General features: G+C 40.1%; 1 protein-coding gene across 8 annotated transcripts in view; it reads left to right on the top strand.

Moving 5' to 3' along the window:
• The window catches only part of ELF1 (E74 like ETS transcription factor 1), an 84,739-nt gene that overhangs the window by 27,117 nt on the left and 31,414 nt on the right, over nt 1-26,208 (top strand). For 6 of the 8 annotated variants that reach the window (XM_050333103.1, XM_050333096.1, XM_050333098.1 and 3 more), the window contains one exon: nt 20,865-21,174. In XM_050333103.1, the coding sequence (XP_050189060.1) occupies nt 21,103-21,174 (72 nt within the window). In that variant the 5' untranslated portion in view covers nt 20,865-21,102. Of the gene's footprint in view, nt 1-2,822; nt 2,842-20,218; nt 20,472-20,864; nt 21,175-26,208 lie in introns of those variants that run through there. The other 2 variants (XM_050333104.1, XM_050333101.1) reach the window with 2 other exon arrangements.

The raw sequence follows: 26,208 nt of genomic DNA, 5'->3' as shown, positions 1-26,208 counted from the left end.
CTGTTTAGTAAGTCAACACTGTAAAAAATTCCTCAGTTATCTGGAAAATGTCTTCTTTGGGGTGTTTATTAAAGGGACACAGTAGAATTAAAAATTATGTTCCCCTCTGTGGTAGCTGGTTAAAACAAACAGAAACCCGTGAAGGCAGTTTCTTTCTTGCTGTCTGGGGAGCCTGTTTGGTGGTTGTCGATGAGCTCGGTTTCGCTTACGCTCCTCTGCTTTGGTGAGGTGTGGTCCCTCCTACCTCCCCAAAAAGCCCACAGGTGGCGAGGCAGTGAGGCTACTTGTTGCAGAGACATGAGACAAGTCAACTCATAGCTGTTCTGCAGGAAAAGCAGTTTTGTGGAGACTCCTCCTGCATTAGCAGTAATTGACTCAGAGGAATAAATGCAGGGGCAGGCTGTTTGGAGCATGCAGGTGCCTTGCTGGTGCCATGCAGCAGCAGTCCAGAGGAATAAATTTTCTATTTTCCTGGAACTAAGACATTCTGATTTTTGTTTTACTTTTATAAACACTGCAGCATTTATCTTTGCATTTTTGCTTAAACTATATAGAACTGGAAAACTTAGATGATCTTAAAGTCCCTCAAAATCATTTATGAAAGAACACCCCCACTCTTATTCTAGCCATATGCTTGTTACATTAAATTTCTGGCTAAGTTAATAATGTATAATCAATATAATAGATATCATTATGCTTGTTAATATAACTTTTTGTATGTGTTATGCTTAGAGCTAGTACAGGAGTAATACACCATGAAAATAAATATGTATGATAATTTTGAAATGTTTTTGCTGTGATGAAATCTGTTGTTCTGTAGCAGGACAGAGATGAACTTTCAGGGTTAAAAAGAATATCCAGCTTGAGAGTAAACTGTTTCTGGACCAGTTACAGCATCTGCCACCCTGGTTTTCCCAGGAAAACACTGAATCCTGCCAGTACATGTTGCAATATATGACCAACGTGACTTAAAAAGTAAGAAGCAGATCTCCAAAATGCTGTTGGCTACATAGTATTGTTGGAATATGAGATGGAAAATACTTTGTTTTACAGTTCTCCTTTTGCCAATACAGCAAAATTTAGTAAGTCTCAGATTGTGCTGCAAGGCTTTTTTGTTCTGAAAGGCTTATGTGCAATCATTACTTTTTGTATCTTTTTTTTTTTAATTTGTTGGCTTCTTGGGATTACTTGAGTACTTGTCAAGGGTGGGACACGTGTCTTAAGTGGATGTCAGAAATGCTGCCAAAGCGAGACCCACCTAGAAGGTGGGTCCTAGTTTAAGGCTTTCATTCTGACTTTCAAGTCATGAAGGGGTCAAGCACTCAGTGACGTTCGGGGATGTAGTCTTGTCTTTTGTAGTAGTGGACAGCTGAGGTTCTGTGGAACAACCCAGGTGGTCACAGAGCTCAGATGGGAGCATGTGAAAACTGTGGACAAAGTATGGTTTATCAGAGGAACCTACTTGCGGAATAGATTTCTGAGTTAGAAATGGGAATTTGGAGCTTCGTCATTTACAGGAAATTGCAGACCTCTAACTTTGTTCTACTAACAGTGCCAGTCAGCATGTGAAGGCATTTTTATTCTGAACAGTTCTGAGCTGGAGATGGAGAGCAGGTTAGGGTGGAGCACCTCATTTCCATGAAGGGTAAAATGTGGCGGAAGCTCCATGAAATCCAATGCAGACCTTTTTACTGCTTTTAAGTTTATATAGAAAATGCTCATAGACTACAGCAGTACATGATAGTGTTAAATTTGCTAACTATCTACTGAGTGATATATTTCCCAGCTTAATCACACAAGTGACGTGTCTTCTGTTGCTTTAGTTGACCTGAAGATAACAGCTCAACATTGGTTTTCCTCAGTTTTATACCACCAGTTGGCCATGGTGGAGGAAGGATATGAAGCCATTTTAATAATTTCTCATCCTACCTGAAAGAATAGTTTTTAGGCTGACTAAGGAGAAGATATTTTTTGACAGATGATATTATGGGGAAATCTAAGACTGAGCAGAAGACTTCTTATAGAGCGGCTGCATATAGCATATTCTTTGCATACAGATACCATAGAAATTATAGCTGTACTTTGTCTAGGACTTGGTTTTTGTGCTTACCATATGGGTGCAAAATGCTTCTTCAGCATTTCAATTCAACACTAATAGGTGTGTTGCTCTAGGTATTAGTGTTGGATAAACTCTGTAGATCATTTAACCTGTTCCCTTTTGTAGGAGTGGTCCTAGAAAATGCTGGTGCTATATTTGACAGTGGTTTTTTTGCTACTGGTTGTGGTTCATTTCTGAAGATTTAAGGAAGAAATCTTAAAATATTTTACCTGTTAAGTAAAGTAACTCGGTTTCTTAGCGGAGTACAAGCCTGTTTGAGGAAGACCAGACTCTAAAACCTCCAGAGCTGGCTTGTCTGTTGTCCTGGACCATGCCAGATGCGAATGGGCCACCGGTGTTTTATACTCTGCTTTGGTGGCCTTCTGGGGCCATGTTTCAATATGCTTGACCTGATTATTTTTTTATCCATCCAGCTGGCTGACTTTCTGTGCATGTGCTTAATTTACTTCATTTTTCTTTGTTCTTTTTTTTTTTTTACAAGGTGTCACAGAGTTTCTGTCCCTCATGGGACGCCATGGCCTGTGCAGGAGGACACGCGTGCGTGGGGGGCAGACTTGTTTGTGCAGGCAGGAAACACTCGTTGCTGGGTCCTGGTATCTTCGGCTGTGCTTCCTGTCAGTTAAACCACGAGCTGGGGAGCAGATGCACCCAGAGATGACAACTCTGCTGTCTACCCCAGGCGGCCATTGAGTAACCGTCTTCCCAAGAGCTTACTCGTGCATGTATGTTTTTGGCTTTGCTGTCCATCCCAGCCCCTTCTTAAACACCTGAGAGTAAAGATCAGATGTTAATTAGTTCAACAGAAAACAGTACATGAATTCTTAAAGCATGAATTGTAAAAGAGTGACCGTGAGAGTTAGGATATCTTAACACAGTGACAGCTGAGGTCCCCTGTTTCATTTTCCGCATATACAAGTGTGGGAGTTTTCATGTGCATGCGAGAAATGGGTAGATTGGGCATCGAAGTCGTGCAATTCCAGGCATACCTTTGGGCAGATAATTGCCACATTACTTGACGTGGTGAGTTTTTGTTGTAAAATCTGTGATCTTTGGAGTAGTTTATTTTCTTTTTAATTATTAATTTTTTCGTTTCAGTGCACTTGTGGATCTCTGTGGTTTTGAGACAACTCTGGCTTTCAGTTAAACAACTTTTTACAAGTGCACAGAAAAAGCACATAAAACCTGTTTGAGAAGATGTAATGTTTTTTAAGTAGGTCGCATGATTTCTGAAGGTATGCACTTTATTACAACATAGTTAATTTATTGAAGCTAGAACTCAAGTAATATCTCTCACATCATCAGATTTTAGAGTACTCTCCACATCAAAATTATTTTAGAACTGAAACTGCAGATACATTTCAACCTTTTTGTCTGATTTTATGCTCTTTTCTTCCTCATATGACAGTGTAGCTCCCAGAATATTGGGTTTTTCCCTTAGACTGTATTCATTGACGAGCCAGCATTGAGTAGAGTCTTTGCCATGTGATAAAATGTTTCTGTACTATGTGCTCTTTATTGTAGAGGCTCTCAGCCTGAGGTGGACATTCCTTAGGTTTGGGAAGAGTAGAAAGGTTGTCCAGGCAGTGAGATTGGATGGGTAAGGGGTTTGAAGGGTTTTTTTCTTGTTGTTTGGTTTTTTCCTCCTGGCTTGTCTTGTGTTATGAGGCACTGTACATTGTGCTCTGCACAAGAAGTTCTACACACAGCAGAAGAGCTGCTCTCACAGAGGCAGTCACTGCTCATAAGTCTGAGCTCCTGGTCCCCCTGTGTTTCTACAGAGCCAGGAACCAGCACCACAAGGGTAAAATTCTTTTTTTGCCTCTGAAAGGCACTGGCTCTCTTGCATTTCTAACATAGCTGTGCTTTAAGCCTTTCAGAGCAACAGGATGCTTCTACTGACCTTTTTCCCTTTCAGTTTTGAGCACCAGTTCTGAGTACTGTCTTGTTTGAGAGAGGAAAGGTGCAATTGGGCACAACCTCCTGGAGCAAACACATAAAACTGCCTGAAGTCTATGGCATCTTGGAAAAAAGCATAGGCTTGGGGTTTTTTACCCACTCTCACACAATTGTGATGCGAATTCATTGTATTTATGGTCACAGCAAACCACTAAGATTTCACAGGAGATGAAATGTTAGACAACAGAAAAGAAGAAGAAAGGATGGTGGAGAATAATTTAAAGGATGGATTAGAAACTATGTAAAGCAACCTCTCTCTGCATTACCTTTTTTATTCTCCTAGTTAATCTTCCACTTTAACTTCAGCTTTCCCTTTTTTTTTGGTGTTTTTTGTTTTGTTTGTTTTTGTTTGGGTTTTGTTTGTTTGTTTTTGGGGTTGTTTGTTTTTGTTTTGAATGGGGGGTTCTTTGTTTATTTTTAGGGTTTTTTTGTGGGGTTTCTCCCCCCCATTTTTTAGCGCTTGACTCTGTACAGGTTGAATGTTGTGCTGGGAGAGGAAAGAATAGGGTAGAAGTGGTAGACAGAATGCTTTTTATCTCTGGTTCCTACTCCAATTCGTAAGTTTTGGTAACAGAGATGATGTCTGCTGATGAGCTTTCTGCATGAGAAGGCTGTTGTGCTGTGGAAATACCTGCAATGCTTACTTCAGATACACAGTATGCTTGTTTTCCCAAAGATCTAAATGAAAATCGTCAAGGGGCTGGAACACCTATCCTGCAAAGAAAGACTCAGAGAGCTGGGGTTGTTCACCCTGGAGAAGACTCCAGGGAGACCTTATTGCAGCCTTTCAATGTATAGCTGAGACTTATGAAGAAAGATGGAGGCATTTTACCAAGACCTGTAGTGCCAGGAAAAGGGTAGATGGTTTCAAACTGAAAGAGGATAGATTTAGATGGGACCTAAGGAAGATGTTTTTGACAATAAGGGTTGTGAGGCACTGGCACAGGTTGCTCAGAGAAGAACATGCCCCATCTCTGGGCATGTTCAAGCTCAGCTTGGATGGGGCTGTGAGCAACGTGATCCCGTGACAGGTGTCCCTGCTCATGGCAGCAGGGGACTTGGATGATCTTTAAAGGTCCTTTTCAATCCAAACCATTTTGTGATTCTATGCACCGGGGCCTGCATCAACTCCTGATAATTTAGACAAGTCAGGTAAGTGACCCAAGGAAGGACCTTTCATCTCCAGGAGATGCAGCCCACCTTTCCTCCCATTGATTGTAGGGAAAACTTAGGGCAACCTAAGTCCTTTCTTACAGAGGTGCTTGAGGTTCTCAGGGTGAAGGAAAAATCTTACTCTTGTGGGTCCAAGGGGGAAAAGCTGCCGTAGGAGAAAATTGTTTCTTGATGGTAGGAGCTGTGTGGATGCATACCCTCTCCATGGCTCTGCTGTGTGTGACACTGTCAGGGTTTCTCTTTTGGGAGCTACAGGTGTACTTGTGCACCAGTCGTGGTCAGTGCCTGAAAGAGGGGGCAAGTGCATGTCCATATTGTCTGTATGACTCACTCTGCAGAGCCAAGTGGAGGTAGAAAGAGGTCTCCAGGTTTGTGAGCCACTGGCTGCAGTGAGGTTGCACTGCTTCCTTTTGCAGAATGAGACCAAGTTGGGCACACAACTTGGCCCAAGGTGACTGGGCAATTCTGTGTTTTCCCCAGGTGATTTGGTTCTCCCCAGCCCTGCTGCCTTACTTCTCTCCACAGCTGGGATCAGGCTGGTTCACAGAGCCCTGTGGTGGGGGCTACAGCTGAATAGCACAGGCACATGCACAGCAGCTGCCTCTGATGCCTGATTTAGTTCTGCAAAGGCACAGGAACTTGAATGATGAAATGAGGAAGAGGCGAGGCTTGAATTTGTCTACACCTGGTTTGTGGGAGCTCTAAAAGTTTCCAGAATGCCCCAATTCTGTAGGTGTTTTCACATAACACTCATAAATTCTGTGTTAAGTTCATTAGCAGTGAATTCCTGTGTCTCCCAGGAGCAGGTGCGTGCTCATATGAGAGGCTTCAGAGAGAACACTTCCCCAGACATTACGAAATGAGAAATACTGGCCAGTCCAGATGCTGCTTTCCCTGGAGGGACCTTTGCAGACCCTGCTTCTTTTCCACAACTCTCTTAAGAGAATTCATTTTGCTTTTTTTATTTTAATCTTGTTGGTCTTTAAGTTGTGTTTTTTCATCACTGTTGAAAACTCTGTGGTGGGAATTGTTAGTCTAGCAACAAATCAGGAGATAATTTATATTCTCTTAATAGTCAAGTTCACTAGTTTGAAATTCCCCAGACAAATAGTCTCCCTTCTTAATCCCCCTCCATGCAAATACTGTAGAATACAAAATTTAAGCTACGCTGATTTGTAAAAACAAAAATGTACAAATGGCATGGGAATATTAGCTTCTGTCTTATCCTGCATAGCTGCAAGTTAATGTATTTGTTATTGTAATTATGCTTAACATCATGAAGCATATGCATTTTCAGAATAACCTGAATGAATACATTACATTTCAGAGTGCATTAAAAAGTGTATTACCTAACTTTTAATTATGGATTGAGTGAATGTTCTTCTCCACTATAACTGTGTAAGCAGTCTCTTGCCTTGCAGAGGTTTTAAAGGCATGATTTTAGATGCTGTATTCTCTGTTTGGTTCTTTACCTAAGATTTTTTCTGCAGACATTTAAATAGCTCAGGTCTGTAGCATGTTATGTCCTCAATAGATGTTCAGTACAGCAGAAATGCCTGTACTGTTCATACTGTTAATGTTCCTTCTCCAATTTAGGCAGCCTTCAGCACCTCACTGATCTAACCCATCAGTGGCTTTTGGGGAAGGGTAATACTGAACAAATAGGTGAAGGCCATGGTTTAAAAAAAGGCAGTTGGTTCAGGACTCTTGCTGTGCGGGCTTAAAAAGCAAAGACACACCATACTCCTACGTCCAGGTACTGGTGAATGAAAAGCTGGGCATGACCTGACAAAGTGCACTTGCAGCCCAGAAAGCCAACACACGTCCTGGGCTGAATCAAAAGCAGCGTGTGGCCAGAAAGTTGAGGGACGTGATTCTGCTCCTTTACCCTTCCCTCGTGAGACCTCATCTGGAGTACTGCATCCAGCTCTGGGTCCTCAGCACAGGAGGGACATGGACCCATTGGAGCAGCTCCAGAGGAGGGCAACAGAGATTATCAGAAGGATGGAGTTGGGGCTTTTCAGCCTGGAGAAGGCTCCAGGGAGACATTATTGTGGCCTTTCAGTATGTGTGAAGGGGTCTTATAAGAAAGATGGGGGCAAACTTTTTAGCCTGGCCTGTAGTGACAGGCCAAGGAGCAACAGTTATAAATTGGCAGAGGGCGGGTTCAGACTGGACATAAAGAAGAATTGTTTTATGATGAGTGTAAATGAGTCACTGTCACAAGTTGCCCAGAGAAGTTGTGTTCAAGGCCAGGCTGGATGAGGCTTTGAGCAGCCTGCTCTAGTGGAAGGTGTCCTTGCCTATGGCAGGGGGTTGAACTAGATAATCTTTAAAGGTCCCTTCCGACCCCAACCGTTCTGTGATTCTGTGAAAACAGCACAATGATTCGGTGAATTTCTGACTTGGATGATTATCTTTTGAAAAACTGCTTAAATGAGACAAACATATGCAAGAGGGAAATAAGAACAGCATAGAAGCATTTGCCTCTCAAAATGTTATTTTTAAAGCATAACAAGTAAGTAACGCTGAAGGTGTAAGGAGGAAAGATGAAGACAAAAACTGAAGATAAAAATCTCAAACCTGTGGTCTCTCTGCAGGGTTGAAGGAGTCGTCTCTGGAAGGTTTAGAGACAAGCCAGTTCTATTTCTTTTTCCTGGTACAATGGGGAGATATTCAGTGTGTCTACATTGCATGAGATTATTGGGATAATCTGCACATAGAACTCTTTGTGCTATGTGCTCCACACCCATAAGCAGTTGGCTCTCTAGTAACAAGGTGGTTTGTGTACCAAACTAGTTACAATGAGAGCCTAAGGTTTATGGGGTTTTTGTGGATTTGTTTTTATTTATTTGTTTGGGTTTTGCCCTTTGAAGTCTGTCTGGCTATTGGCTGTGTAATATTTACTTTTTCTAACAAAGGCCGTATCCCTCTCTCCATATCTTGGCATGTTTATGTGTAAATTGTTTCCAATCTCAAGTTCAGTTTTAAGCTAATGTTTTGAGAGGATTCCTTGAGTTCAGAGTAAACTGGTCAGCAGGTGACTTCTCTCCCTTTCCTGCATGTTGCAGGAGAGCTTATTAATTGAGTTTACTTGATCAAACTGGAGTGTTTTGTTGCTTTTTGCCTTTCTCTGTGGTGAGCTGTGACCAGGAATACTGATACAAATTACCCATGCAGCATGTACCAGCTCAGAGCTGTGACTGGTTGTGCTGGGAGAAAATATACAGTTACAACCTTCCAACCGAAATCAGCCCTCACCCCTCTACCTGTGAGTTCAAAAGCTTAGTTCCGTCATTCTGTAATTTTCAATAAATTTAGGGGTTTTTTATTAGTCCTACAGATGACACATGAGTCGCAGCTACAGTGCTCTGTAAAATATGATACACTGGAAGTCAGACAGAAGATTCCACCTTGGAAAGAGGTAACAAACCCCATGCCTTGTGAGACTGTCTTAAAGGTGTGGAGTTTCTTTTGGTGTCTCGTTTAAGTGACCAAGTCTATCATGGCCTACACGAATTCTCCTTAATATGAATGCTTTCTGAGCTACAGTAAAAAACCTGATTAAACCAGAAATAAAGTTGAATGCTCTCATGCTAAAAACCCCCAGACAGTTATATTAGAAAAGACAAACAGTGGAAAAAAGCATCTCAGACTCATCAAACCTGGAGGTTACTGGGAAGGAAGTCAGAAGTCTGACTGACAGCTCTGATTTTCCCGTCTGCAACTGTTCCTTATCAATCTGTCTGACTGTAGATATCATTTGGTACTTTGCACCTCTTCTTAAATTACCTTTTGTTCCTGTTTCTACAGACTTTTGAGTCAAATATTTCTGCTTGTGATTTGTTAAGAGGTATTGTCACTACTCTTGGGTTGGGATTTTTTGTTGCTTTTTGGTGTGTTGTTTTTTTGGAATCTGTATGAAAGCTTAGTACAAACATCAGCTTTGTGATTTTGACAGTATGAGGTATGCCTTAATTTTTCTGAGAGATTTACTGATGGAGATGTGTCTCACCTGTTCCAACCTCATAAATAAATCCCCATCTGTGTTAGTAATAATACTGGACTCTCCGCAAGCCCTTAAAACAAAAAAAATTGCAGTACTACTTGCCTTAGTTCACTCAACAGACTATTTCAGCAAGAACTTGCAAGAAGTATTCTCGATGGTTGTGGCTGAATGGGTGCCGAAATGGACCCTTGGGAATGTATAGGAAAGGGGTGTATGTTGGGGCACTTTATGGAAACTGTGTCTGGTTACAGACTAGAGAAAACAGGTCACCTCTTACCTGGTGTGAAAATTCTCACTGATAAATTCCTGTGGTATAACCATTGGAAATGAGTGACTGAGTGCCTAATTTCTTATATTTATGGGAAACGTTAAATGAGAATCTTTTTGACAAATAGATTTAAAAGCTTCAGGCATGGTTTGCAAAAATGTGTTTAAACTGATAAGCTTTATAAATAAGAAAGACTGAAAATCTGATGTTTGTATCTATATTTTACCCGTGTCATTGTTAACCACCACACTAACTTAAATATAAATAGAAGTGCTCTTATATATGCAGAGCTAGAATCTCTCAAAGACCAAAATGCTTGTTTAATGCTGTGTTAAAGCAGCTTATAGATAAGTGTTAGTTGCAGTGCTTTGTGATATGGGCTGTACTGTACCTCATCAGAAGCTCTCTTAGACATTTAATTTTTGCTTTGCTTTGGTTGGGTCTGTGATTCTTGTCTGAAGGGTTAAAAGGTTACTTGAGTAAAGATTTGGGTTAAAGCAGTATGCAAATAAAATTCTTCTCATGTGTTTCATCCCTGCTCTCTGAGTTAGCTCACTTGTTTGAGTGTAATATATACATGTAATATATATGTTATATATATATAATACATATAACATATACCTTACATTCTTAGCTTTAGCAAAACGGACCACTGGTCCAAAGAAGGAGGCTGCCTGAACAACCCTGGGTGAATTGTAAGAATATACATATTTATTTGTTAAAACTCTGTTTAATTCCAAGGTGCATGATGAGTGTGTAGAAAAGCTGAGGTATCTGTGACATAAGAACACATGAAATACCTTATGTAGTCCTCTGAAGCACCACCATTGCAGCTGATGGCCATGCATCATGTGTAAAGAGAGAAATTGCTGCTACTTTTTTTTCAGCATTGCAAAGTTTGACTTGCCACTGTCTAAATTGCAGACCCTAGACTGTGGAAATAGGATTAGCAGCACAAAGGAAGGTTGAGCTAAATGCCATCAGGGAGAAGGTGGAAGAGCCAAGCACAGGGCAGCACCACATCCTGACTGGACAGAAGGAAGCCATTGGTGCTGGGAGAGCCGTGGTCTGGAAATGCTGTCTGCTTATGCCATGCAGGTCATGTGCAGAGAACGTGCCTGCCTGCCTCCTGCTCTGGCAGCAGGGTCTGAAGGAAGGCAAGGAATTAGTGGAATCAAACGATCTTGAATCTAGAATGAGCTGTTCGGGGTTTCTCAGACCTGCTAAAATAAGCAGCAAGTGGTTCCAGGCCAGGGTTCTCGTTGGGGGTAGGGTCTCCAGGTTTGTTCTTGTGGGCATCTTGGAGCCTCTGTTCTTGGTGTAGCCTGACTGTGTTCTGCAGTTCATAACATGAAATCTCACGCTGTTCTGTGGCTGTGAAGTAAGAAGGAAAAACAATTCCTCTACTGCAAATGTTTTTTTTAGGTGATACATTCTAGAATAAATGTTCGTCCTGTTGGTAGAAAGGGTTAAAATTTGAGGGCAACAGGTATAGACAGACTTAGGTATGTGATATGTTCGACTGTTTTGCAAGGTGCTATAAATGTTGGCTCCATGTAATCTGATACCAGGGTAGGACAGGCTAACCTAATGGAGGAAAATAGACAGCAATGTAAAAGAACTGGAAATTCAAGTCTAGCTGACTAATACCAGCCTGCTCCAGAGGCTTTTGACTGTTCATATTGCTGACAGCTGACAGCAAATGAGAGGCAAACAACAGCAACATTGCCTAATCTGCTCTATATTCACACAGATTCTTTAAAGACACTGCAAAGGTAAGAACCTTTACGATTCTCAATCTGGCAGTTGCCGAATGCAGCCTTGAATGCATTCATTACCGACAAGAGTAAAGTACCAAACAGAGGCCTGAAGTCTGTGTCTGCATGTTTGGGAAAGGGGAGGTTTCAGCAAGTTCTGTGTGGATTAGCTTGTGCCGCTTTCTAGCCTGGTGCACATCAGTTAAACTCAGGTTTCTGAAACTGCTCAAATGCTCAAGCATAGAAATGCAAATTGTGTAGCATTTGTATGGCTCCATCAGACAGTCATTTTGAACTTATTTAAATATTTTTGTTTTTTGTGCTTGACAGTCTAGTTGGAAAAGTTTTTTTAAAAAATTAATTGCAAAAGGAAATGCACAGAATGCTAAAAATCAGTGTTGCGAAGTTGTAATAGGGTTTTTAGTGAGCTGAGTCCTGTAGCAACTTCTGCAGAATGCTGAAAAAGTCCTGTGGGAGTTTAACTCCCTGATCTAGAGTTACTGATGCTTGTCTGGAAGAGGTTCCCTGGAATAAGAAACTTTTAACTTGAACCTGATCTCTGTTGGCCTTTTTTTTTTTTTTTTTTTTTTTGCTTTCCCCTTTAATGTATGTATTTTGTGTGCATTTGTAAATTGCAGCTAAAGAAAAAGTCATTGGTTTGGGGCATCCATTTTTCTTCAGTAAACTTAACTTTTACCTGCAGATAATTTAAAAATAATGACTGAATTGCTAATTTATGGGCAAAGTAGTTTTTAGAGAACAATTGACAGTTTTATATCGGTATTAGGTACAGACTGGCAACTGGTAATTTGTGAAGTTTGGGACCTAGCCAAAGCAATTATATTTAGTTTCCCTGATCTTTCTTCCTCCCACTGCCACTACTTCATTCTCCTGTGTGTATGTGTTAATCAAAAGAGCAAAACCTTTCAGGGTCAAACAGTTCTTCCCCTCTCCCACACCTCTTTTACAAGTTTCCTCATATCCTGTTTTAGCTGTCTTGGAGCTCAGCCCTTCATCTCTCTTTGTATTGAGACCCTTTTCCTTTGAAATCAGTGAGATTTGACAGATCTGCAGCTTTATTGTTATAGTTGCTTACAGGATTGTGGTCTTAATACTCCATAAAAGGTGCTGTTAAATGCCAGAACGCATTTATTCTGTGTTTCTGGAATAAGTCATTTGGTTTGCAGAAATTTCTGAACTAGGTTTGGGATTTCATCAATGTACTATTTTCTCAGTATCTTTTTATAAACCAGCTTTTTGAGATTTTTTGCAGTATAAAAAATAATAAGATGTATTTGATACTAATGTTAATTTTATTATCTTATTACAAGACATAAAACCAGTCTTGTCTCTGCAAATTTACTTTTGGATACTATAGCATATACTAATTGTTGTAGGAGAGGAAGTAATGAGAGAGCTTTTGTTTTCTTTTCTCTCCATAATCAGTATCACTTACCTCTTGTTGAGCTAGACTAAGTGGACACTTGCAGTGTAATGTCAAACTTGTAGTCCATCTGTTCTGATTTTGGAGTGTTTAATATATTATTATTTGTCTGGTGGAGAATACATGAATCCAGAAGTGAGCAGTTACCAGGAGAAAAATGACAGCAAAATCCTGTGTTTAGAGATGTATGATTGCAATCTGCGTTATTGGAGGTTTGTCGTGTGTTATGACAGCTCTTTTCCATTGTTTAAAAAGAAATCCTTATGTAATGGGGCTGGTTTGTTCTAAGTACATTGAGCTGTTTTTAAAATATTTTACAATTTTCCTAAGCTTTTGACTTCTGTCATGTCGTGAGCAAGGAGTTTGAGGAAGTACATCTAGGCTGATGCATTTTTAATTGCTTTCCTTTCATCATTTCAAAACTAGTTGCTTCTCAATTTAATTGAATGTCTGATTGTTCTCATTTAATCATCTTGGAAATATGAGCACCTGATTGTCCTCGTCTTTACCAAATAGCGATGAATTATCTACAAAGACAGAATCAAAGGACAGACCAAGTTAGTGATTGCCAGGAGTTTTGGACCAGCAAACCACACTCTCTGGCCTCTGCTTTTACTGGACCTTAGCATGCACGTTTGCCATTATGTGGAGAAGGTGGTCTTTGCTATAAATGTTATGGTTTTATCTGGTGCTTGGATCCCATTACATTGCTAAACAAGGCCATGCTTTTGGAAATATTCTTTGTAACGAAACCTGATGGTTGTTAGGATAAGTGACCTTCAGCTAGCCGTAGACTGAGAAGTTCTTAGAAAGACTCGCGGTCATGCTATTGGCTGCCAGGAAGGTCGGTGTGGCGGTGTGCTTGTGACCAGTGTTTTTCAGGTGAAGGCCTGACTTTTCATGCACACCTCTTCCCTTTTTGACACTAATGAGGCACAGATATTATCTTTCCAAGACCAGGTGTTAATGGTGCTTCGAAATGTTAGTGCTGTTCTGTTTCCCCTAGTTCTATTTCTTCAGCTGGTAGACTGACTGCTAAATTCTCTCAGGCGTGGCAGACTGTGCGAGCTCCCTGTCCACTGCCTGGGGGACGCTGCCCTTTTTAGGGGTGGCCCAGTTCATCTTGTTTGTTTGGCTTTCAGTGGATGAGGGGAAGTTCAAGCTAAATACTTTCCCAGCAGTAGTGAGGTGGTGATTAGCAGCAGTGGGTGGAGGTGACTGAACTGGAAGCAGGGAAGGAGTACTTTTGTGTATCCCCGTGTTGTAAAGAGATGTGGGAAGTTGTGGGGCTTTTGTATCTTTGATAGCCAAAACAGCTGCACCAAAAGTAAAATATCAAGTCAGTAGAAGGGTACCCATTTCATATGTATGTTTTGGTGTATATGTGAATTCTTGTGCTCACGGGTATAAAGCGTGTTCATGTAACTGTGGCTGATGTGTGTGTGCATGCATCTACACAGGCATGTAGAGTAGGGGCTGTGCTGTGAAACAACATTTATGTGGCTTTTATCTAACTGTAGTTCACATACTGTGGTTTGTCTGTGAGCTGAGGCTTAAGTAACCCAAATTCAGTATGAAAAGTTTCAGAACTGTATGAATAGTCAAGGTTGCTAGGTCACAAAACCACTTCTGAAAATTTACCTCTTTCATATGTCTAATGTGCTGAATAAACTAAACAGTTTTGATGGGAAAGATGGGAACAGGAGGGATGGGGAGGGCTGTGGGGGGGCAGGCAAGGAGGGAAAGAGGTCCCATGATTTGGGGACAAGGGATGGGATGGAGTTGTCATGTCCCATCTTCCTAACCTCTTCTTATACCATGCCGCCAACCTGTGGAAATGCAGTGTTCAGTTATTTTCATCCCTGGAGAATGGGAAGTGGGAGAGAGGATTTGGACTCTCTGTTCCCCGTGGACTGCCCTTGTTCACTTGCTTTAGCGCAAGGTACAGCTAACTTTTCCTGTTGAGTTGGCTCTACTTTGCTAGCGCAAACATTTTGTAGAGGGGTAACTACAACCCAGTGTGGCCTTTCTCTTGCCTGATAAGATTAGGGAGGCTTGCTCTTAGTGGATGTTCAAATACTTTATTCTTAGCTGAGGAGCTTCAGTAGTAAAGTTGGGGAGAGCCTTTCTCGCCTCAGTTTCTTTTAACTTGCTCTTTAGGACTGGCCTGCTGGTGGTACTCTGATCTTTGTTGCTGCAGCATAAATCAGTTACTTACAGTGCTCTGTGTTTACATGCTGACACTGATTTGGGGCTACTTTGACATATCAAGCATGCTGGCAGGAGAGGACACTGAGGAAAAAAAAGTCTCAACCACGGTGTAATTTTTTTCAGCTTTCCCAGGTCACTGGATATGTGTATAGCAGCTGTGTAACATAAATGTGCTAAAAAAAAGGGACTTAAAAAGTATCAAAGAATATGGGAGATAGGAAGAAAAGGGTTTCAGGGATGGGGAAGTCTATAAACAGTGCTGGAGCTGTTAACTGCTAATAATCTAGAAAGGAATCTTTTGTCAAATTAAATATTCAGGCTAAAAGAGGTAGTCACAAAAAAAAGATGAAAATATGATTTTTGGTTTTACTTTTTTTTGTGATGATGAACTTGTTTGTGTTTGTACTTTTTGCTCTATTTGGAGTAAATTTTTTATGTGCGATTTAGGGTCGAGGGGGTTCATTTAATTTCTTTTATGTTGACTGAATTGTGTGTCAATTTTGGTTATTTATGCTTGTTTATGTTTAAAAGATGAATCCTCTTACTCTCTGTCCCCCTTTCTGTATAGGTACTGAGAGCCTGTGGTGACACAGGCTGGTTTCCAGCTGGGCTGCAAAACGGGTTTATTGATACCGATGATTTTTTTGTCCTTAATGAAAGCTCAGCACAGTTTGCCGTAGGCAGTGTGGATGCTCTCAAAAGGTTTGAGTCTGTTCCTTACTTTGGTTCTTTCCTTCCTCGGTGCTATCCCCTTACCATGTTGTTTTTCTGTCTCCTTTTATTTGTGTGAGCAGTTGAAATACTGAGCCTTCAGAAACTTCTTGTGCCAAGTGACTTGTTCTTCTTGCTTGTCATTTTGCCTACTGAAGATGCCCTTGGTCTGAGAACATGGTTCAAAGCCCCTGTCCTGTGCCATTTCGTAATATTACTGAATAGGAATAATTAGTCCATGAAGAACAGCACAATAGACTATACTGTTAACATTTATGCTTAGTGTGGACTGTACGTAAAGATCATTGTGGATTTGGGATTTCTGTATTGAAAGAATTGTGATGTCTCTCAGCTTTGCCCCTCTGTTTAAGAAAACCTGACTCTACGATGATACCTGGACAGTATCTTTGAGATGTGACTTTGCAGAGGGGAATTGACTCTGGGTTGATCCATCCTTAGCCTCCACTGGTAGAATGGAGTTAGAAGCTTGAGTGAAATGGTGTGGTTACCATCCATGTGTTTGTCTGACCTCACCCGAGATGGTTTTCAGTCCTTCTGTTCAAAATTTCCGGGTAATGTCTTTAATCTTCCCTTTCCTCTCATTCACTCCTCTCTTCCTCCTGCATCCAAGATGGTGTTGAGAAGAGAATTCAGCTTTGTATTTCTGTTAAGTCACAACTTTAACATTCCTAGGCTGGAGCAAGTGCTGCAGACTGTCTCAGGAAATCAAGGAGAAATTCCAGTCTCAAGCCATTTGTTCCTGTGCTGAATGACTTGAGCTGTTTTGTCAGTAACTCAGGATTCAGATCTGCATCTTAAGATTTGAATCTTAAGGCAGCTAAGCTGGTTCTTATTTGAGATGTATGAATGATTTTACTAATCTCATGAAAAAGGCAGTGCAGGATGATTACAGTCGTCTTTAGTAACCCTAAATGGGACTGGGTCCAGTAGCTTGCTGGAGACGTCTTTCAGCTCAGCCAGGATACTCTCAGTAGCAAGACTTGAACCTTCCAAGTTCATAGCTGAGATTCTTCAGCAAATTTTTGGGTTTGTGCCTGGTACTTTGATACCTGCTACACCTGCTCCAGTGTGGTGCCACTATGTTAATAATTCCAGTGTTCTGCATTACAGGGCTTGGATGCTGAGGTGGTGTGGGCTATACTGGCTCATATTGTCACAGTGGTAGTATGGGCTGTATTGGCTCAGGAGTTAAAGGAAAAAAGATGGCTTTGTTACTTCGAAGTTGGAACCTAGTTTCAGTATTGCAGCTTCACCGCTGTGACCAAAAATGTTGATTCTGGAAGCACTTCTTACAAGCTTCTGAGCTAGTGGCTCAACAGGGCTAGGATTAAGTGCACGGTATATATGGTGAAGAGTGACTGGAAAAAAAATTATGATGTCTAACTGGAAGGAATACTACAATGTATGTTCTGGGGTACAAGAGTAGCATGTACCAAGGGTTAAACTGACTGAATGTGCTTTTTGACAGACTGACTGAGGAGGTTGTTTCTAGATGCTGAAATCAGTTGATGAGGGGAATTTCCAGAGGGATTGAAGTAATTTATTTTTGAGTTCAGTTTCAAGGAATAAGTAAAATTAAGATGTTTGTTTATATTGTGGTGTCTTAATGCTCCTTTTTGTAATATATTTTTACAACAGTTAGTAAAAGTGAAAGCAAAAGCTTACTTCCTCTGTAGCTCTGAAAATTTGATGTAAATTTTATGGTAATATATACAGGATTCCCTTTCTCCTAGGATTATTTGTATGTAATCAAGCTTACTGTGCATGTGAATACAATTTACACATTTTATGCTGTTTGCAAATAACTTATTTTCTACTCACAGATGTATGTAAAATCAGATAAGTGGCATTATTTAGCAAAAACAATAGCTGAGTTTGTGTTAGCCTATATACAGCAGGACCCTGTGATAGTTGGAATAATGAAAGCACAGTTTATAAGCATAGATATGGAGGAAAATATAGCTGTTTTAGAATTCTACTGGCTTCTGTGAAAAGCTGCTCTTGTTTTCTGTATGGTAGAGAAAAGGATATGGATTAAAAGAAAGTACTTTTGCATTATTTTGCCATACCATTATTGCCCAATATGTCATTTGCAGTTACTATGTACTGCTACAGAAGTAATGAAAAATATCCTATAATAATAGTTTATCCAAATAATAGTAGTTTGAGTCCCTAATCTTTATAAGGTTAGATTTAAAAGCTTACTAAAGCCTGTTTAATCACTTCTCTTTGTTTCTGGTCCTAAGGTTGAGGCTAGATGTTTCTTTTTGTGTGAGAAGAATGTATCATTTGACTTTATTTATAGAGTCCTTGGTAGCTTTGGGGAGGGGTTGTAAGGGAGAAGGAATATACTTACATCACTGCATCACCACGGGGCAGGATTCGTAAAACAGCTTTTGAATGCCTGTTCCTGCAGTGGTATCAGATGATTAGGAACTTCATGTTAGCATGAACTGTGACTGGTTTAAGTACTGCTTATGTGGATCAAATGCGTTATGCTGCTGCAGTCTCTTAAATGGTATTAAATCATGATGATTAGTTTTGCATTGGAAGTTTTATTATTTCTTTTTTTATATAAAGTAAGGAAATGTTTCTTTATGGCTTTTAGGAAGTTTGCTGTCACAGCTTTTGGATTTTACTCATTTAGCGTGCATCCTGGCATTGTAGTATCTACTGTAAAATATTAATATTTTACAGAATAACGAATAACTTGGCACTAATGGAAGAAAATGTTATTTGTCAGTGCACATGGGGAACTTTTAAAATCTATCTTAGAGTGGCTTCACCTCCAGTTTTCCTTATACGTCATGAGAGTGCTAGAGAGCTTGTGTCTCTAACTTGTCATTTATCCTGATTTTACATTGATGCTATTAATTGTTACTGACCTTAGAAAATTACTGGATCTTAAGAACCTCTACTCCTTGTTCATACATGTGGCTTCAGTTACTGTAATGGCCATGATTATAAGCCCCTGCAGTATTCTGGCTCCGATTGTCCCTGGACAATTAGCTTAACCCTCATTTAAAAATAAGTTCCATTTGGTAACGGAGGAGATTCTTGTATTTGCCTTGTGATCCTTTAGAGTGAAGTTGCTCTTCACTGATTAGAGGGAGTGACTTAAAATATTATTTAATCCTACTGGAGAGTTACAATTTATTTCTAAGCAGTAATCAAAATAAAGGTTGTAACTCAATAAATTTTCATACCTGTTCTCTCTTCTGAAAGAGGTGGTATGTCCCTGTTGACATAGATTGACCCACTTCAATCACTGTCTGTAGGAAATATTAAACTATGTATTATATAGTTATGTACTTTATTTTTATGCTGGAATACAGATGGTAGTAGGAGTCTAGGATATGCCAAGTTTGGCTCAGTCCCACTGTGCTGGCAATGTATGTCTAACTTTCTAACTATCCTCATTTTCTAAAAGGCAAGGCCAAATAATTACATTTGGGAAAGTCACCCAAGATTATATGGTTGCATGTAGTGTTTTCAAATGCCGTAACCCTGCTGAAGTATGGAGAAAGCCGTGTTAATTGTTCAAGTCAACCAGCAAAATGACAAGGACTGAGGTTGAATAGTCATAGTTCCCACAACACGTCCTTCTCTGTTCTTGCATGTGGCTCTCATTAAAGCAAATATTGTCTAGTTAGGGTTGTGCTGCCCTTATGAGCCCTTTAGTTAATTAGAGCACACTTTAGAAGCTGGAGAGGTTCTCCTATTTGCATAATCTTGGGTTTCCTGATTTCTTAGAAGGGTAGGATCCAATGACTTAAATGCTTGAATGCTCTGCCATCACTACTTAGGAATTTGGGAATACCACAATCTATATAGGAAAAACAGCTGTTATATTTCCTAGAGTGAAGGAGTATGAGTCTCTGACATGATCCTCCCTAATTAAATTGCTTGGCACTGGGGAGAGAAAGATGCCCTTCATTTTTCAGGCCTACTGCAGAAACAAGGCCAAGTTAAACCTCCTGTACAAAGGCAGATGCTGATCCTTGCCAATGGCACTGAAGTTGCCCAGAGGCTTTCTTGGGGGTCTCACTCTGGATGAGTATGTGTTAGACAGACCTCCGCCCCTTAATCTTGTGTCACAGCAGCCCTTAATCAAAGGCAGTGCAAAGAATTTTGCTCAAAATGCTAGGAACCACACATTTTGCCTCCTTTAAAATGCATGGATTTAAATTCGTGGGCACCAACATACTCTCTTAGGTTCCTAATTTTAGACACCTGTTCCTGTTATCCTTTGGAAATGGTAGATTTTTTTGTTAGTGTGTGGGTCACCGTAGTTGTGTACAAAGATGAGGTTTTGCACTGGCCTATTTCACCAGAAGTGGAGCAGCACAACCTCCTCATAAGTTCATGTTCACCGTGTTTACCTTTGGTGCTGATGAGTAAGTGAAAACATGGGATCTGTAGGCACGCATCCCTTCACTGAAGCTGTTTACATTCTGTAGTTTGGGAATTTTTTTTTTTTTTTTTTGCTTTGTACTGTGCAGTTTTTTTTTACCAGTTCTAATTTGCCATGATGTGGTCAGTGCTGTTTCCTTCCGGCTGCTTGTGAGCCCTGTGGTAGAGATAAGGGTTCCTTTACAGCGCATTTTTAATATGAAGCTGAAGATCTGCTTCATGTAGGAACTTGGGGACTCTGGATTGTTCAAAGAATTTGTTTTCTGGTTTCATCGTTTTCACACTGGGAAAGATTTAGAGCGCTTTACTTGCAAAATAACAACTTTGCTAAATTTGAACTGTGTGTGAAGAAGAAAGGTGATGTACTTGAGATATCTACAGCCGAGTAGGTCAGTCTGGGGTTTGTATTTTTTCTTTGAATTAACTGTAAAGATGAGAGTTACTAATGAGTGTGGAAACTGCATATATGAATCAAATGACACATGGATTTTCTTTTTGTTAACTTTTGTAACCTTTCCTTAGTCACACGCCTCTAATACTAAACATTTTGAAACTGATGTCTTACTTCCTGAAACAGTTTCGTTTCAGGAATGAAAATTTGTCTCAGGGAATGAAAATTCACATATGTTAATCAGTAAAACTAATACCTTTGGAGACACAAAAATATTTGACTTCCTTGGACTTAGATAGAACAGTTTTACTGCTTTATTGCAACTGCTACTATTTCACATAGCTAAAGTAATAAATTTTTAATGATAATTTTTTTATTTTTCTCTCTGCAGTGATAAAGGCTGCCGAGGTGGGAAGAGCAACTCAGGAAAGGATTTGCCTTCGTTTGTTTCACTTTGAGAAGAGAAGAACCCAGGAACACTGATGATCTAAGAAACACAAACACTGATTCTCAATTCGTTTTGTGATCCTGCCTTTTTGCTCAGCTGGACCTCGGTGACACTCTCCATTCTTTTGCACTCAAGAACATTTTTCATTGTATGTGGAGCTGAGACCTGGGAATGCGTTATTATGGCAGCAGTTGTACAGCAGAATGAGCTTGTGTTTGAATTTGCCAGCAACGTCATGGAGGATGAGCAGCAGGTATGGGACGGTGTAAGAAACCATATTTGTACAAGTCGGTGCTAAGAGTATTGTTAAACATGAGGAAAAAATGTGGTGTAAAACACAAAAAGGAAACATTGAGGTCATTATTGTTGCAGCAGATCTTTGTGCCGTTTCAAAAGCTTCCTGTTGCTTCCTGTAACTTGCATGGGCAGAACAGAAATTGGTTGAAATGCTGTAACTTCTGCAGTATTGCAGAGACATGCTCCTCCAAAAATGTTTTTTCTGTTTTGCTGATTTGTGCCAGTAGAATCCATGCATGTGTGATGTAGAATTTCCCAGATTTTGGTATTATACACTAGTTTCAACTTCTCTAGTATGCTAGAATAAAATTCTGAATAAAAGTAGTGGTCACACTACAGATGACTGCAAGGGACAGTATGTACCTGCTCGCTGTTATTTGCAGATTGATTTCTAAATTGTGTTATTGTATGGCAACTATTCAGAAATAAGCATGAATGTAATTTAAATTGGTTTCTTTCACAACGCAGAGAAAATATGCCTATTTCTACCTGAATAGGCTCTCAGTTAGATGTTGATTATTTAAACCTCATCCTGAGTCCTGAAGCTTCAGTGTCAGATTCCTATTGTAAAAATCAGGCGCCTCCTCTGTACCTGGTGGTTAATTGTAGAGTTTGCATTTATTAATAAGAAATTAGGTGTCTGGGTACTGTGGAGAAACAGTTCTTAAACGCTGAGAAACACCATGACAAACTGTTCCTCTTTTTGTTAATGTGAAAAGTATTTATTCTCCTCTGTTTAAAAAACATATTTTTGGCTTTATAATCTAGTCTCTGTTTTTCTGTATGGCCTAATATCTGGCTGGGTCAGTGGCCTGTTTCTGCTGTCAGAGTCATGCGATCATTTCAATGAACTGAGTGTTGTCTGTTTAAAGTGCTAACTCAGTTTTGGATGGAATTAGTAATGTAACTTCCTTCCCTGTATTTTTCCAGTGCTTGTGGTAGCCTGGGGATTTAGATATGGGAATTGCACAAGTGTAGTCAAAAATGAGCCTTACTTATTACCTTTGTTGGTTTTTCGTTGCTGTCTTTACTTTACAAGCCAATGGGAGAGGGGAGAATTGAGATGGGGAGGGTTACTTCAGTAGTGTGGTTCCTGGAAGGGGAAAGTGTGAGCAGACATGGTTTTGTTCAGTTTAGCCGTGTGTTCTCCTTCTTCCAATTTCTTCAGATGCACACCTGAAAAAACTTTAAAAATACTAAAGAGCACTCAATAGGGCAATAAAACCTCCCTTAGCAGAGCTTTCTTCAGCTTCAGAACAAACTTCATCATGATTTTCATCTCATAACCCTACTAAATTTTGCTCCAGATGAAGCCTAAGGCAAGAAGGAATCCTGTAGCATACGCTTAAAGGTGATGAAATCAAAGGTAGGGAGTGCATAGCAGGAGGCCCATCACTGCAAACAGTCAGATGCAAGCTCCTCTTAAATCACTGAGTTGACTTAGTTCAGATATCAAAGATGCAGGTAGCCAGCTACTTAGCTGCATGAAGGTGGATAAATACTCAGTTGTAGAAGAGGAGTCCTGCAAAGACTACAGGAGTAAAGACCTGGGAAGCTGGAGCAAGATTTAGTTTGGACAAGGATTCATAGTACAGCATTAACCTGAAAAGCCTGCTTCTTGTTTGTACTTGATGGATCTGCTTCTTACCACATAGGAGCTACTGCTACTCTGAAACTTTTTAGAATCTGGATAGATTAAGTGTATTTAAGGATAGATAACATAATTTGTGTACTTTTCAAAAGTTTTAGCTCTGTAAGTTCTCTCTGTTGGGCAAAAGCATTTTTTTGATCATGGTACTTTTATTCTTGACAAAGCTTTGCCTGGAGTTCAGCTGTGCCAAGAGCTGTTGGGACATGGAACAGCTGCGGGGAGAGGTTCAGGGTCTAAATGGCAGCTATGCTCAGCATTTCAGGGAAGTCATAATTCATGGCTATTTTGTTAATTTTTTTTTTTTTAAGTCTTGGTTAAACAACCATAAATTATGAACAGTCCATTTGCAAATGTAAGCATTCAGCATTCAGTGGCAAATGCCAGTGGGAGGGGCTCAATCACATGGACCCATGTGAACGGGAAAGGCTTGCTCTTATCAGCTTTATCCTTCGCAATTTAGAACAGAATGATTTTTTTTTTTCCTTGAAGGTTTCATTTATCACACAGTAAATGTATGGTAAGGAAGAAATAGGAAGAAAATATCCTCGTAATTTTGAGAAGGGAACAAGTGGCTTGTGCTAAGGCTACTGATACCTGTCTGGCTTCTGCTACGTGTCAGAGATCTGGTTAAAATAGAGGGTTTGCTATTTTTCCTTATTTCTGTGTTTTTGCTTGTTTGCTTGTTTTGCTTTGTTTGGGTTATATTTTTGTTGAGAGAGTGGAAGAGAGGGAGAAATTGCACAGATAAAACTGTACAGGACCTTGTACAGGCTTTGGCTGAGTCAGTGCTGCTTCCTAAACCTACTTCTCTTCCTGTCTGCAGCTTTCTTCTGTCAATGTCTTTTCATTTAGTCCTTTGTGGACTTACAGCTAATGTGATATTTGATCAGGACATTCTTAATTTAAAATGTTAAATAAAAGCAACCAGAGTGGCTAGATCCATACTAGGAAGCTTTAAATGGTACCAGGACAAGCTGAATCATTACAACCATTAAGTTGGTAACAGAGTTCCCAGCATGACTGCTCTGTGCCAGGACATACTCTCTCAAGTGGTTCTGATGTGTGTAGTAACCAGTGCCTGAAGACCCATTTTGTATCTCTGAGGGATGCTTCTCTCTTTCTTTCTTCCACAGAAAAGAGGTCGAAGCCCTTAGGTTGGGCCATGACTTCTGCACCATCATCTCAGTTTTTCAGTTTTGCTCTTCCACATTCCCCTGTGTCACCATGGGCTTTCTGAAACTTTGTCACCTGGTCAAGACCAATGTCTTAATGTTTTGTCTATTTCCAGCTTCTGTAGAAAGTCCATAAAACTTGCAGTTTTATGAAGACTTTAAGGAAAACTGTGGAATCTGTAATGAGGTTGTCTCCCCAGGAAAGGAAGCGGCATATACCTGCCTGCAGCATCCCTCAGATGCTGGCCATGGGAATGCCTTTAAAACCAAGAGGCTGCCTCTGCCTCCACATAGGAACCTTCAGCAAGAGAAAACTGAAGGCCATTTTCTAGTCACTAAGGTCATTTACCTAGTTTTGTTTAGTTTTTGCATTGGATTGTTTTTGTTTTCTCTTTTGATAAGTAGCCATCTGCATTGTGTGTCTGAATTCTGTCCTTTGGTTAAAAAGACAGATTTTTTTCCCTGAGGTTTCTTTCTTTTTTTTTTTTCCATGTAGCTTTTCCCTTCTCCTCTCCGTTGCAGACATTTCTTCCCACTCATCTCTCACACTTGCACAAAATTTATTCCATGCCAGTTAGAAGCTAGTCACCATATTTCTGGGACAAGTTATTTTCCTTAGGAGACTTGTAGTATGAGAAGGCAGTTCCAAAGGAGAAGTCCCCTTCCTTATTTACCATTTCCACAACCAGAATGGTGTTTTGATCTTCTGTCAGTTGGTGACAGCTGATGAGACAATTCTGAGAGAAAAAAAGAAACACCTGTTCAGCATGTCAAACACAGTGGAAGAATTTGCGAGCAGGAAGGAAGGTTGTTGTCTTTGGCCCCTGGAGGAGAAGAGGGTTCAGTTTTCCAGGGGTTATGCAGCATGACCAGTGCTTTCAGGGACCTGCTCATGGGACTTTCCAGGGACCTCAGCATCTGTATGAAGCTTTGCACTCCTCTGAATTGTTAAAGATCAGTCTACAGGACGGGTTTGTAGACAAACTACAGCAAGGAATTTGGTGTCTGAAATTTGGGAGAGTTTCAGCAGTAGCTCAACTCCTTTATGTATCCAGCAGACATGGGAGAAGTGTTGAAGTCAAGTCAAAGCTTTGGCAGAGCTAGGGTATCATATTTTAACTGTATTTTACATGAGAAAGATGAAACAGCAGAAGTAGGCAAAAGGAAAAAATACAGAAATTATTCCTCTATGGATCTCTGTGTCAATTTCTTGAAAATCATTGCTGATTTATCCACTTTAATTTGGGACTTTTTTTAAACTTTGGGATCGTTTGTACTCTTCCTTTTGGTTAGTGCATGCAGAACCACCTTTGTATTAGTAATAAATTAGTAATAAATTATTTTGTTGATGGGTGTGTGGGATACAGATGCCTACATCAGAAATGAACACCCCAACACTTCCCCCCTTTTATACTCAATGCAGAGAAATAGGTGGTTTTAGAGCATGACTCACCCTGTTGTAGCACAGGAGCCTAAAACTGGGGAGGGAAACTGTGCCCTAGAAATACCATTTCTGTCTGTTGGCTCTGAAGGAAACCTGGGGTTCCTAGCTCATGTCCAAGTGCCTGCACCACAGCTGTCCGAAGTTAGGTGAGATAAACCTCACCCTTAGTGTCTATAAACTAGAGCAGGGTGAGAAGACTGAAACCTTTTTACTTGCATCTTCCCTGCCTAAAATCCATAGTTTTTACGTGCTGACTGAAATACTGAAAAGTACTTGCAAAGCATGTACCTGTTCTTGCTTGCAGGTGACTGGAGCCTGAGTGGATAACTGTATGTAATCCTTTTTAAATTTTCCTTTAAATGTAATTGTATATGGTCATGTGATAGATGAAACTTACATCCCCAAGTTATGTACTGTGGCATATTACTAAATTTGAGGTATTTAAACTACTTTTAGAATATGAATTGTATCTCAGAAGACTGTCATGGACCATCTTCCTTGTAGCTTATGGAACATATTGTTAAAAATAAAACTTTTTTTAATGCATAGAGGTTTTTTTTCTTCTCTCTTTACAGTACTTTATCTTTTTTTATTGATTTGGCTTTTATTTAATATAATCTATTTGTTTGTTCTTGCCTGGAAGCAAATAGGATCAAGGATGTTGGGGTCAGTAAACAAATAGGATAAACAGTGTGAACATGACTCTTTCTGAGGAACAGCAGG

Source organism: Myiozetetes cayanensis, unplaced genomic scaffold (genome assembly GCF_022539395.1).
Source record: "Myiozetetes cayanensis isolate MyiCay16 unplaced genomic scaffold, myiCay2020 scf5-8, whole genome shotgun sequence".
Taxonomy (NCBI): Eukaryota; Metazoa; Chordata; class Aves; order Passeriformes; family Tyrannidae; genus Myiozetetes; species Myiozetetes cayanensis.
This window is presented reverse-complemented; position numbering and strand designations above follow the sequence as displayed.